The sequence below is a fragment of the Tyto alba genome, unplaced genomic scaffold, assembly GCF_018691265.1.
Source record: "Tyto alba isolate M040663 unplaced genomic scaffold, T.alba_DEE_v4.0 Super-Scaffold_42, whole genome shotgun sequence".
Classification (NCBI taxonomy): domain Eukaryota; kingdom Metazoa; phylum Chordata; class Aves; order Strigiformes; family Tytonidae; genus Tyto; species Tyto alba.
The window spans coordinates 7,171,373-7,186,100 of NW_024881318.1; the positions used below are offsets into that span (position 1 = coordinate 7,171,373).

General features: G+C 40.4%; 1 protein-coding gene across 2 annotated transcripts in view; it reads left to right on the forward strand.

Annotated features, from left to right (window-relative positions):
• Positions 1 to 14,424, forward strand: part of ST8SIA5 (ST8 alpha-N-acetyl-neuraminide alpha-2,8-sialyltransferase 5) — a 74,570-nt gene extending 60,146 nt beyond the window's left edge. For both annotated transcript variants that reach the window (XM_033011203.2, XM_042804443.1), the window contains 3 exons: positions 1,727 to 1,839; positions 5,397 to 5,489; positions 6,493 to 14,424. In XM_033011203.2, the coding sequence (XP_032867094.1) occupies positions 1,727 to 1,839; positions 5,397 to 5,489; positions 6,493 to 6,961 (675 nt within the window). In that variant the 3' untranslated portion in view covers positions 6,962 to 14,424. The remainder of the gene's footprint in view (positions 1 to 1,726; positions 1,840 to 5,396; positions 5,490 to 6,492) is intronic.
• Positions 14,425 to 14,728: the final 304 nt, after the last annotated feature.

Sequence of the window (14,728 nt, forward strand, 5' to 3'; positions counted from 1 at the left end):
ACCTGGGGGTCATTCAAAGTTATAACCAGTGGGCACATAGTGACTGATGTGCAGAAATGGGATTATGTGACTACTGATTTATCATGAGTCACACCTTATGAATTTTAAATGGCATATTTGGAGGGGATAACTGAAATTTATCCTTTTCAGAAAGTCAGAAGAATATTCAAGTGAAGTACTAAGATTTGTGTTATTAACGTTGTCCTTAAGGGTCTAACCACTTTTAATCTGTTTGCTTTCTGAGCACTACTAAGAGGTTGGGTAGTGCTGTGATCCAAATGTGCACATGGTGGGCTGGGGCAGAGCAGGGGAAAGGCTCAGATCCAGGAAAGCACCGTGGCGTCTGGAGACATGCAAAGAATGGCTACGTCAAAGTGTAGCAGTATTATCCTCAAAACCCTGCCTGATTGTGCAGATGAATGCATGAAAGACTAGATGCCTATGCTTTTGCTAGGAGTGTCCTGTAGCTGCTGTTGCAGGATGCTTTGCAGGCTCTATCCCATGCCAAAGTGCCTTTGTGATTCACTGGGCAGCACCTATGTGGCCAAAGCCGCCCTCTGCCTAGGAGCTGCAGCATGGCAAGTGTAGGGGATAAAGGGTGGAAAGCACAGGATCTATACTGTAGGGGCAAGAGCCACGTGCTGGGTGTGGAGACCTGCCTTCTGATCTCCCTTTCAGGACTGCCAAGGGATTTTGTGTTAAGAAGTTGCTGGATAAAGCACAGACAACTCTATCTTGCCTCTCTGTTAGGCAGCTGCTGCTTTTCTCAAACAGGTGTAATTGCATACCATTTTGCCTCATGGCTTATGAATGCCATGGAAAGATCCTGGGAATAATCACCTAGAAATGTCATGCCACTAGTGCATCTCTCTGTAATTTGCAGTATGAAATTATAGATAAAATATGTATGTACCAAAACGAGCGCTCTCATGCTTATATAAGCACTTCTCTACATATTCATAAGGTGTAGCGCAGCTCAGTTCTGCGTCACAACCCTCTCACCCTACAGCCCAGTTCTGTTCTCAGAGAGGTGGTTTTCACTTGCTCTGGCTTCAGCAGCAGCTGCATGTCTGCATATGAAGACAGAATTTTGCCTGAAGAGTTCACAAATATGCATCCTACACAAGTCCAAAAAGGTGCCTGACCGAAGGCTCTAGGCAGTGCTGGTAGTAAAAGTGCTAATTAACAACCATTAATGCTATTAGTACCATTCATGGTAGCAAGCACTAAAATTTGGGCTAGGTTCTGATAAATAGCTGCAATGTGCTGTCAGACTTCTCGGGCTTTACTAGCTGCTCTGGGGCTATGTGTGCAGATTTCTCAAAAGCAGGACATCAGAACCTGAGGAGTGAGCAGTGTGCAGGCAGCTCAGAAGGCAGTGCCTGGGGTATGCTAATTTTATGGTTCATGCCCTCATGTGGAAATCAGAAGGGGAAGGAAGTTTCTAAAATGATGTATTACATTATTAAATCTGGACAAAATCGGGTTATTGCTCTTTTTTCCCTCTGAGTTAGTTGCTTATACTGTCTCTAATTGCACAGAAAACAATCCCACTGGTGTATGTACACCATGGGAATACTGTGGGCCAGAACCAGTGTCAACTTGCTATGATCAGTGCATCTGCAGCAAGATGCAGCAGCACAAGAGAAAAAGGAAAAAGTAAAAAAGAGATTTGTTGCCTTCATGTTTCGGAATATTTGACTGTTTTCTTGCTGTGATGTTGCAGGATATGCCATACCACCGCTCCCAGTTTAAGAAATGTGCGGTGGTTGGGAATGGAGGAATTCTGAAGAACAGCAGATGTGGCCGGGAGATTGACAGTGCAGACTTTGTGTTTCGGTAATCACCACAACGTCATTTTTCTTTTTGCCCATTTTAACGACAAATAAAGAATTGCAAAGCTATTCTCTCCTGCACAGAAACATGGGATTTGCCAAACCGGTCATATCAAGCCTGCTCCTTGCATAGAAAGCAATGTTTCAAAAAACCCCCTTACTGTGTAATATTTATTTTAAAATTATGCTTTGAGGAAATATTTCTCCCTAACACCCTGTGGTTATTCATTGACTTATTGACAAAATTTGACGTCCTCTTTCAGGACATCCCCTGTCAATCAGATTGTGGATTTATCCTTCCATGGACATCAAGCATAAGCAGTGTCCTGTGAATGTGGCTGTGATTTTCTGGCACAGTTCTGAACCAGAAGTACAGCCTCTTGCATGACAGGCAGCTTGGCCAGATGTTAATAGCTCCACGTTGTGCAGCTCATGTGCCTCGGAGGTGTGTTTCTGAAGTGGTGCAGAGCTCAAGTGCTGGACAATGGGAGTTACAGTAATCAGTACTGTAGACTCTGGGGTGTGCAGAGATGCCTGAATAACTTTGGAGGTTGGGTGTCTTCATATTTTATTCCCCACCATGTGGAGTTGTCCAGGTTTTGCATAGACTGGGATGTCCCACAGCTTTTATCCCTGGATAACAGACTCTAACAGCACTTTTGTCATCCTTGATATATATGGGAAAGAATTTTTTATTATTCATATGCATGACTAATCCCTCTCTAAATCCTGTTAAGGTCTTTGCCTGGGTCATGACTTATGACAGCTAGATCACAGATTCATGACCTGTTCTGTTGAAAAGAAAAATTTTTTTACTTCTGTTGGACTGTTTTCTGATATTTAGTATGTTGCTGTCAGCTTAGAATAACTGTGCATAAATCAATGAATTTATCTGATTTAATTCCAGCAAAAATTAGGTCAGATTTTGGCTCATTGCATTCTTAATTTAATTTGTCATCAAATGAGAAATAAAATTTTACAGGTCCTACCTTCATTATTAATTGTTTTCATACCCATATGTCTGCCTCTTGTGCCCACTTTATAGAAAACTGTTGTCCTAGATTGAATCCATGAAACAGTCCAGGCTTCACATAATTTGTTTTTTAAAAGCCTAGTGTACTCTATATACATTAAATAATTATTGTAGATTTCCTTCTATTGTGTTGGATCACAGCTATCAGTATGGTTGAAAGGAGTGGTACATGTTACATGTGGAGATGACCAGCTGTTGAGTGGAAGTGGAAACACAGGCAGCAAATGTGATCATTTATGTATAAGAACTTTCAGTGGACATCCCTTTTTACTGTTCTTATTCTTCCTTGAACTGTACCAAAACTGATTAAAAAGAGCAGATCAGATCACTACATAACATAGAAATTGGGTTGCTTTTGGTACCAGTGATTAATTAAATAGAGGCTCAAGTAGAACTGAAATACGAATAAATACATCAGTACTTGTGCAAAAGAAACCCCTGGTTCACCATCTACAAAACGTGTGGGACCAGCATTATGCACAAAGACACAAAAAATGTTTAAGAGCTTAAGATCTGGTGACATGAATTTTAAAGTAAAGCTTGTATTTAATGTCGGGTCTAAACACACCTACTTTCCAGACTAGCACCGTTTCACCAAACTGTCAGGAATCACCATCTTGGTTAGTAGCGAAATAATTATTTAAAATATTTCAAAAACTGCCTGTGGAGCATTGCTAACATTCAGTGATACCTTCAGGACACCTGGGAAAATCTTTTGTTGTCAGGAAGCTTGTGGTCAGAAGGATGCAACCAAGATTTTTCTGTGAAATAAATTCTTATAGCAATTAATTGTAGTACAGTAGAATATATGAAACACACACACACACACACACACACACACACACACACACACACACGCGCGCACAGGCGCGCGCGCGCACACACACACACACACACACACACACAGATTTCACTTGTTAGTTGTTATTGTCTATCTCCATCTACTGGCCAGAGTAGAGATCTGTGATGAAACGTTTGGGTGCATTTAGAAATGGGACTGCTCTCTTTGCAGGGATGAATTTTTGGGGTCTTATAGCAAAAGTAAAATTTATGCAGATTGCATAACTTTTATAAGGTATTATCATATTCAACAAATTCTGTATTTCTTAATCCTGGTGGCATTTTAGTGTTCAAAAATATTGAAGATGAGTATTTGAAAACCTTTTTCAAATATAATCTAATAAGCTCAGTGCCCAGTGCTAGGTGGAACTGAGGATGCTAGAGGGCTTCAGAAGGACGTTGCATGACCTAGCAGAGAAGAGTGCTGGAAATAACATCGCCTATGAGAAGGATGAGGTGGCTAAAAAAAAAATTATCTGACCTGCTATAGAGGGACTCTCTGGAAGATAGATGTAAACCTCCTGAGTCTGAGAAGGACTTTGAAGGACTTTGTGCATTCTTCTGCTCCCCACCTCGCCCTCTCCCTGTGACTAAGAAATTATGCTGACAGCTCAACTCTAGTCTTGTGAAAACACCGAGCATTGCTTACCCTAAATTCCTTCACAGTTTTTTTTCTATTTAGCCCTGATCTTCAGAAATATGGAGATGTTTGAGAATTAGACACAGCGGTATTTTTGAGATGTGGGGGCCTTAGCAGTGATGGCTTTTATTGAGGCTTGTTGATCACGTCAGAAAGTCTTCAGAATGTCAGCAAGTATCTAATACTAGCTTAAACTGAGTGTAAAACAAGTTGCAAGGACATTTATATTGCCTCTGGTAACACATGCTGAAGCTTTTTTTTTTTATCTGCGTTTTCTATAGAAGTGAAGCTGGTGTGATAGCTTGTGTGTATGTGTGTACGTTTTGGTAACTTTAGCATCTCTTGAGGGATGCTCTAAATTTTGTGAGATGATGAAGCTAGGTCAAGGCCAAGGTGAGTGGAGGCTGGGCAAAGTCAAGGTCTGCAAATCTTCACAAGATTGCTCCTAATAGCTTTGACATCCTCTGGTGAATCTCTAGAATCAGGATTGCTGCTCCTACAGTGCGCTGAGACATTCTTACAAAGGGAGAAGGAAGAGAAGCAGGTAGTTTTGGATTAATTAGGACTGGACTGATTTCTCTCTTGGGGAGCATTTCCCTTAAATTTTCTAGGGTATAAAACAATGCATATTTAAGGTGATGTTATATAGTTTGTTTATTAATTATTGGATACAGCTCAGCTGTTGCTGAGGATGTCTTTGATTTTATGGGCTGATTGTCCTTGGGGCTTCATCCCATTTCTTGTCGTAAACGGCCAAAGTAAATAGCTGAACTGCTATTAAGGAAGCAAAATGAGTGAACATTGGCTACATCTGCAAAAAGAGGTCAGCTCTGACAGACTCAGGGAAGAAGAGGGAACTTCATACAGCCCCTAAGAACTTGTTTCTTTAATGAATAGTTTGGGCATCAACATGTTTCATAGAATTTTAAATTGCCAATCTGTTTCTAGATTTGTTGCTTGCAAAAAATGCTTAAATCAGTTCAGCTTTCTAGTCCTGAAAGGGTGCAAGGAATTGTTTAACCTTCTTACCAATTTCTTTCCTTTATAGATGCAATTTGGCTCCTATATCTGAGAAATACTTTACGGATGTTGGAGTAAAGACGGATGTCGTGACTGTCAATCCCAGTATAATTACTGAGAGGTCAATTTTATTTTTTGTATTTTCATCTCTTATTGCTTTTCCAGATCTACTTTTCACTAAGTTCTAACTGTTACAGAGAACTTTTTCCCACAATATTACTTTAAACTGACACTATGAATCATACATTTAATCCTGAAGTTACTCAATATATAGAATCTGCAACAATTTATAGAAATGCATTAGACACTTAAACTTGCACACTTGTAACAGAAAGTGGGAAGCTGATGAACTAAAACCGTAACAACAGAGCCATCCTTCTCCTGGAAGTCCTGTACCATGCTGTCAAGCCCCAGGCAAATGTATCAGACACATTAGGGTGGAAGCAACTGGTTCCCACCCTAAATTCTTAAATAAAGTAGCACACACTGTCATACCTTTTTTAAAAAGTGCCAGTTAAACATTGTAGCAAGGATTGACTGAGTGATTTTAATTTTAAATTTGTCAATACCTTAATGCCACCTTGCTGACAGGTTTGGGACCCTGGGACTGATTATTGTTTTCCTTTCTTGCTGGGGGAATGTGTTTCTTTTCTCAAGGAACATAAAATCATTTGCTTGCATTATGGATTTCTTTCACATGTTACAGTTAGACATTCTAGAAATGTTTTTGTTCTGCTTTTGTATTTGCCACTTTTTTATACAGTTCTTCACTGCATAATGCACTATACAGCTGACCAAGCCTTGGAAAAGTTACATACTTCGTATAAAAAAATGTGAAGTTAGACATTATCAGAAATGCCTACAAAGTTTGTCCACTGTTAAATGAGTGCATTGTTAAAAGAGGGGAGAATATGTATTTTTTTTATCCCCTGCATTTTTTCTCTACATTTCATACTGATTCTTTAGATAGAAATCTAAATATATCCCTTTGTTAATTGAAACATCATTTCAGTTATCTCTGTACCAGAAATGTTTCGACAAAAGCCCATTGGATGTTTCTTGTCTGCTGGGTCCAGACAGAGTCTGCACTGGTCTGACCATCACTTGCATCCTTTTCCCTTTAGATTTCATAAGCTGGAGAAATGGAGGAAACCCTTCTACGACGTGCTCCAGGTCTACGAGAACGCTTCCGTGCTGCTGCCAGCTTTCTACAACACTCGCAACACGGATGTCTCAATCCGGGTCAAATATGTCCTGGATGATTTTGAATCTCAGCAAGCTGTTTATTACTTTCATCCTCAGTATCTCATCAATGTCTCACGCTACTGGCTCGGCCAAGGGGTGCGGGCCAAGCGGATTAGCACTGGACTGATCCTGGTGACTGCTGCCCTGGAGCTCTGTGAAGAGGTCCACCTTTTTGGCTTCTGGGCCTTCCCTATGAACCCCTCAGGGATTTTTATAACTCACCACTACTATGACAATGTGAAGCCTCGCCCTGGTTTTCATGCTATGCCCTCAGAAATCTTCAACTTCCTCCACATGCACAGCAAGGGGATCCTGCGGGTTCATACAGGGACCTGTAGCTGCTGTTGACTGGCACACTTCTTCCTCTGATGCAAAAGTGTAACAGGAACTTGATGCCTGTGTATGGTGTAGGAGGTTTTATTACACCCTGAGATTATGCAATAATTGTTTGATATAAATTTCCTCAAGGCATTGCATCCCATAGGATCTAGGATACCAGCATCTTTTCTGCTAGCAGAGTTGGGTCCATAACAGTGTAGGAGAAGCAGAACTCCTCTGTCCCAGGGCATACACTGCCCTGGAAAGCAAGTCAGATAAGAAGCACATTTCCAGTAGGTTTAGGGATAAACAGAGCACATTAATATAGTTATCATTTCACTATGAAGAAAAGCACCGAACTTTTGCGGAGAATCAGTGGTGGAGAATTTTAGCATAGACTGTATGACTTTACATAGGTTTCTGTATCAAGTACCTTGGGTCATTGCCAGATTTTATTGAAAGCACTGTTCTCTGGCGTTTGAGGTTTTGAAAATACTCTTTAGCATTATAGTTTTAAGGGGAAGTATATAACCTGAGGTCTTGTTCTGTAATGTCACAAAGTATTGGTGAAAAATAGCATATAGCTGTGATAGGAATAAACAAGATCACCTTATGAATTTTTTCAGCCAGGATGGAAAAGAGTGTTAAACTCCCATTCACAACAACACGCAACTGTGTTGATCATGCTGTGCAATTGTTCTACAATTTCTTTCTTCTTCCTTCTTATGTCTTATATTTCTGGTTTCCTTTGCTGATCATGTCTTCTTCCTCACTGTCTTTAATGCTTTCTTTCTAGCTAACGCATGAGCAATGTGCGTACTTCCTCCTACAGTGACTATCTCAGCTGCAGATTAGAGTCCTTATTGAAGAAGCATGCTCCTTCACACTTCTGCAAGATTTTATCAGGCTGAATAGCAAGGAGATTACGTAGTTATATTTTCTGAGTTGATTTTTTGGTTCAAATATCACAGCATAGGATAGAAAAAAGCATTTTCTCTTTGATCTTTATTAAAGACTTTGCAAGAGTATCTGAATGTTGATTCACTTCTGTGCAGGTTGAGTGAAATACTTTCAGGTATCTTGGATAAGTACTGGCAGAAAACAGTTAAAATATAGTGAAGATACTTTGTGGGTTGGATTATGATGCTTATTTTAAAATAGTGCATCTCAGGATGTCAGGTGTCTTAACGTCACATTTTTGTATGTTGAGAATGTTATCAGAATAGTAAAAGGGCTGGTGTATTCTTTAAAAAGTTACCAATGTAGCTCTGTCAGTTATGCCAAGCTTAATTTTTCACCTAGTAGAGTTAAATTGGCAAAATCCTGATGCAGAAGAGGTTCCACATACGTCTGGAGTTTATTTCAGCGGCTGAGTTGTGGTGTAGTAGGCTGCTGGTATACGTCCTTTCATACTGGTATGACTACGTACGTGGAGGGTGAGGTTTGATGTTTCAGCTGTGCTGGCATAATTAAATGAACAGAGTTTTCTTGTGTAAATTCTTAGTCTGAAGCACTTGGGCTGTTGTCCAGTGCTTTGTCTTGTCTTACTTAGATTATGAGATCTTTGATCAAGGATTGGAGTCTAAAGTGCTAGTTCTGTATGAGGGATACCTTCTTTTTTGGGGGGTGGGGTTGGGGGAGAGGGTTTAAGTCTAAATCTGGACTTGGATTTTGATTTTACAATGCATGAATGCACAAAGCTTCTGTTAAAAGATTCTGAGCTGTGCTGAGAGCTGTGAAAGTTGCTCACACTACAGATAAAATGATCAAAAAGGAAGTGAAGCACGATGGTCACCATTTAAAAAGTCTATATTGACCTGCAGTGACCTGGATGGTATGTGAGTGTATTTTCTTAACTTTACACTAGACTCCAGTTGTCTGATTACTTTAAAAGCAACCTGTATCCTTGATAAAGGTGTCAGAACTCACATGGGAAATACCAGCCAGGGGTAGGTGCAGGACCTGTGCTTAAGCTTTATATTTGTGTTGTGCTTTTGATCTTAGAGTTATACTGTGTGTTAGTGAGCATCACCTCGTATTGGCTAGCTGTGAAATATGCAGCACACTAAGAATGAACTTGTAGATGAAGTGGTTTCCTTGATTTAATATGCAAAAAGGTTCTTTGTCTTTCTTGTGTTTTGTAAATTTATGTGCAAAGGGCTTTGATAATGAAGTGCAGTAATGAAAGTGCTATTTAGAGAGCAATGTGACCCTGTGGGTTGGCCATTTTGCTGTGCATTAAGCTTTATAACAGGAATGACACTGAAGTTGCTACCTAGAGCCCTTACTCCTTATTCTGCCTGAGTGTGGGACTAGTAGTGACTTCAGTATTGCTTTGCTGCTGCTGCTTTGCTAAGGTTACCTTCTTTAGTAAGGGATTTTTCTCTGCCATGGTGATTGAAGTGAACAAAAGCAAACAAAAGGAGTTTGATATGTTGCAAAAGATAATTCAAAAAAGATGGGAAAGCACTTGAGAAGCATCGTATGTTGGAAAGAAATGGTGCAAATCCCTCTTTTTAGTTGCAAAAGTCCTGTTGGACTTTTTGGACAGACAAAAGGATAAAGAAAACTGTAATTATTACAGTTAATCTGTAATTACTGGGTGGCAGACATTTCCTTTCCTTTGTTTGCTTCCTATAAATGAGCAATGTAAATTCACCTAGGCTATACTGTAATAAGTGCAGTTTTACTGTGTTTAGATTTTGATTAGTTATAAATCTATAGCTACTATATTTTTTTAATGATTTTAAAAAGTGTGTGCAGGATAATCGCACGTATGCACCAAAGGCCCGATCTTGCCACATTTATCTTAAAAGAGCTCCCATTCAAGTGGATGGGCATTTTATTTGTGTAAGGACTGCAGAAGCAGACCCAGACATGTGTGTGAAGGTGTACATATGTGTATAGTTAGACATAAGGAGTGATTTGCAAGCTGGAAAGATACTTAAATATGTAAAAAATAGTCCTTGAGATGAAATGCATGTTGCAATACATTTATGTTCTGATTGATTTTTCAGGTGTTGCTCAAAAAATGGCTGAAAAACTGTGGCATTTGTCAGAAATGCCATATGCAGAAGCTTTCAGATTTTTTTTCGGTCTCCTTACCTTGCACTGGGTGCTGGAAAATCAGATTCCTGCTGCTGTACCACAGCATCTGTGGGGCTGAGTGGGAATGGCGTGGTGGCAGCTTGCAGGAGCAGGGTCTGAGGAAGGACCCTGCCTGCTGTTTTGTTCTCCATGGGTAGCAAATAAATTCCACCCGGGAGATTTTATCTAGGCAGAGGTCACTACCTGTGCAATGTCACTGTGGGGTGGGTGAGCCATCGTTGACCAGACTGAGCTTCTGCCTGTCCTGCTTAAATGGATGAAAAGAAGGGCTGTTGCAGAAAGAAGGACCCTCCTTGTTTTCTGCCATCATTCTTTTGTGTACAGAGCATAAGAAAATACTCCTTTGACATCAAGAATTTGAATTTGAGGCTCTTTTGTTTCCTCTTCTCCAACATGGTCAAAGCTCCAAATGTCCAATCTTAACCTTCTTTGAACAATGGGATACCTGAACAATAAGAAGCAACTGTCAGGAAGCGGGGTGTGTTTGCTGCACACTCTTATGGCAAGTAAAGGGTGTGCATAGCATGTTGTGTTTTCCCACAGGAAAGGCTGCAGGCCCCAGAGAAATCCCCTGATACACAAATCTGATCAGTCCAAGAAGAAACACTGTCAGCTGTCTGGTACCACATCCTGAGCTCAAGCTGTAATCCCAGCTCTGTTGCTGAGGATATGAAATCTGAGACAGGGAGAGAGAAAATTATAATATTATGGTTTAATCCCCAACTCCTCATATTATTTAGGAGAATCTCTTAAGAAGTTCCTGAGGTCTGCATACACTGGCAATGCAAATTCAGTTGGAAAAACATAACTAGGATTGCTTCTTCTTTATTGTCAGGTCAACAGAGGAGGTTTATGAATCTGCCAGTGCTTTCATCAAAGGGAAGGAAGCATTTAGTCAAAATAGTTTAGCTGCTTGATTTAGATTTATGAAATCCAACTTTGCTGTTGGACAAAGTGGATTAAATGATGATAGGGCCATTATAATATTTTAGCATATTTTCTGTGATTGCAACAGAGTTGTCAAAGCCAGATCATGAATTTCAGAGGGAAATCCCTTCTGTGGCAGCTCCTCCTACTGCAATGCAGGGGAGGAGAGGCACTTTGGTGAGTAGGTCCATGGTCATCTAGAAAAGTGATGTAAAGGGAATATAGGAGATTGCAACCACAACTCTGGTCCAGAGCCTTTAGCTCTGTGGAGTAACACGACAGAGATGATGGATGAAGTTTCACAGCTTACAACGCTCAGGAGCAGCTCCCATAGTCCCTGACAAAAGCTGCCCCCATGCAGGCTTGACTGATGATAAATTAAAGGTGATGTTCACTCAGGGTGGTTGGATGTAGTAGACAGAAGGAAATCAGCTCTAAGAATAGTCCACTCTGTGGGGGTTCGGTGAATCAGTAGAAATGTTGCTCAGACCTTGAAGGCAAAAGCACTGGTGGTGACGCAGCTACGTGGGCGGACTGCCCGTGCTCGGCTTTCCGTGGCAGGAAGGAGCAATCTCTGGTTTGCGTGTGAGGGAAACTGAGGTGGATGAAACACTGAGACGTGGAGCGAAAGGGAATCTGTCCTTTTTAGTCTTCTGAAGCCTGATGGCTTGTCAGCAAAGCTCTGACTGTAGAGAGCACAAGCTTGCCTAGTGAAAATGGAGAGCTCTGAAACGGTCCTTCCCCCGTATCTCACTTGCATCTGAGTATGAAGAGAACTTTGGAGCTTTTACAAGCATACAAAGAAGGAAGCAGGCAAAATTCAACAGTCCCTAAGCTCCAGATTCCCTGGGAAATTCTGGAGTGAGCTGAAGTTTTAGGGATAAAGGAGTATGCTTAGGGCCTTTTCCAAAATCCAGTGAAGTCTGTGGAAAGCTTGGTGTACTTCAGAGCAAACCTCCTGAAACAGGCCCTGATCATGGGCAGGAAGAGCAGCCTCTTGTTTCTTACTCACTTGATTTCAGATACACTTTTTAATATATTGCAGATACAGTGCAGTAGCAATACTGTGTTTTTAATGGTGTGTGTAAAGAACAAACTTATCTGGAAGTAGAAGTGTTGTGATTGTCACTCTCTCTTCCAGATTTCAGCACTTTTCATCTTTTCAAACTCATCTATGCAAAGCATTTCACCGTGGTAGTGTAAATCACCATATGAAATCACAAATGAACCCTCTGTACCTGACTGTGTGTATGCAAATCACATGCCTCGAGAAAAGAGTTTTTTCTGCTTGCTTTAAAATACCAGCGTGGAATTCATCAGTGATACTCACGTGTTCAAGGCAGGTTTCAGCCCGTTCCCTTTGAAGCCAGCACAATATTCGCATTTGGCTTCAATGGAAAAAACACAGCGGGTCCAGTGCTTGTAAATCAAGCAAATAACCTGCATCTCCCCAAAACCCCTCCCAGACTATTATGAATTTATGTCTTACTATCATACTGTCTGATGTGGGTGAGGCTGCTGGGCATCCCTGTGTTGTCTGCATGGTATTCAAAATCAACAAGCAATTGTACTTAAGTGCTTTTTAAAATAAACTTAAGGGGAATCCAAATGTACGCTAGACATTAGAGTGAGGGAGCCTGAGTCCAAGGCCATCAGCTCCTCCAACACTCCCCAAAGCTCTGAGCATCTGAGAAACATCAGAAATGAGGGACTGGGCCACAGTGGAAAACTTAAAGACAAATCTGCCTCAGCGCTTCAAGAGTTGAAAGATGTAAATATGTTATTGACATGTCTGACTTTCCCTTTAGAAGCCATAAATGTTCTTGGTGTTTGATCTTTGGGTAAGTTGATATACATTTTTAACTGTACTAATCACTGTAAAATGTGTTAGCATGTAAAATGGTGACAAGCCAGCAAAATGAGATACTGTTGGCTATTTCTCGAAATGTCTGTTCTACCTGAAACTGAAGGACCAAGACACTGAAATATCTCCGGTGCTCCATATGGCTCTGGTTATTACCCATTTTAGCAGTGGGGAGCAAGCAGAATTGAATCAATCGCTGTTTGTTAACCCTGTGTTGGCCAAGTGATACACACTTAAGTGTGACACTAGAGCCTGTCCCCATACAGGTGAGGAAAACTGCCTGTACTTGCTCTTTCTGGGAGGACATGATGATTTTTGCTTAATTTCTGGGTCCTCTTATTGTCAGCCGTGAGGTCCCTGATCAAACCTCCGCGTTCAGCCCGTGTAAATTGTGTTGAACAGCTGCTGCCTGTTGAATATGTCCCCTGTTTTCACCTGGTAGAGAACAAATGCTTAGTTTGGAAATACTAGAGCAAAACTGTGTCTTCATGCTAGGGGAGCTTGTGCTATTACAGAAATAAAGCTTGTTTCATATTTATTATTTCAGTAAGGTGGTGATGGTGGAGGTGGAGAAATCCAAGCAGAGTCATGGTAGTTTCATGCTGATGTTAATCCCTTGTGTCCATTGACTCACCTTTATTTTTTGAACCTTTCACTGTGTAATTTTTGCTTATTGTTTCTGTAGCTGTATTAAGGTTGTAATAGAAAGCCTATCAATTGATGTAAGCCATAACTAAAACAGTAATCAGGGTATATTTTTGGTCTGTGTCACTGTGTTTGAAAGATGATTTAATTCTATTGAATAAACCACTTTAACAGTTTTATGGGAAAGGCAGTCATTGGGCCACTTTTTGTGCCTTCAAACTAATTTTCTATTTTCTGCTGTTGTGTCTCTGAACAGAAAGTTGGAAGCTCTGCTGATAGAAATTGGTTTGTATAACGAGGGAATACCACTGTAGAATTACATGATGATATTACATCATATATGTTTACAGATATTATGAAAGTATATATAGGGCTATACAATGATATAAATTGAGAGTATGGTGTTTTGATTTCAGTGTTACATTCTGGATTGTAGCCTACCATATACATGGGCACAATAAAGTAACCTCTTGCTAGAAGTAGCAATCTGTGCACAGACAAGCTTTGAAAAGCCTCTGCAATCCCTGGGTTTTTCCTGCTTATGCCTCCCTAACAGCTCTGTCCTTTACTGACTTCACCTTTTACATAAACTCATCTTCCTTGGGTCTTGTCTATCTTATTGAGCTGCAGTATTACAAGCTTATGCTTCTGTCAATATTCTCAGCATCAGGAGAATTAAAAAATAAGTGAAAATTATTTGTGGGAATAGAGAACAACAGTTAGAACAACCATATATTTTTTGGAATTGGGTATTTTTTTGTGACATTCTATTGTTCCTAGATTGTAAACTGAAATAGGAGTAGGTAATAGAAATAATGCGATCTTGATATTAGCACTGGTATACGGAAAATGTAAATGATCTTGAAGATACAGAGCTATGGTGAATGCTGGAGGAATCAGTTCTCATTTTTGCTGACATTAAAACTGATGGATGTACTTCCTTCCCTCAGCTGCTTGTGATTATTGTTAGTGATTATTCAATCAAGAAGAGGAAACATGTGGAGAGGGAAAAATGAATAGACAAATTGACACTGGATGATATAATTGCTGTCTATCACATTGCAGATTGCTCAGCTAAGCAAGCAATCAAAGAATGGTTCATTTCCTAAAGACTGCAGCATCCGTCATTTTCCTTAGTGGCATTTGCAGCCTTTCCTCTGAGCAAGTCTCGATAAAAAGCCATAGTGAATGAGAGAGATGTTTCACCAGTCTGTCTCTGACAGTGCCCAGGAGTGGATACTTAGGGAAAGAGC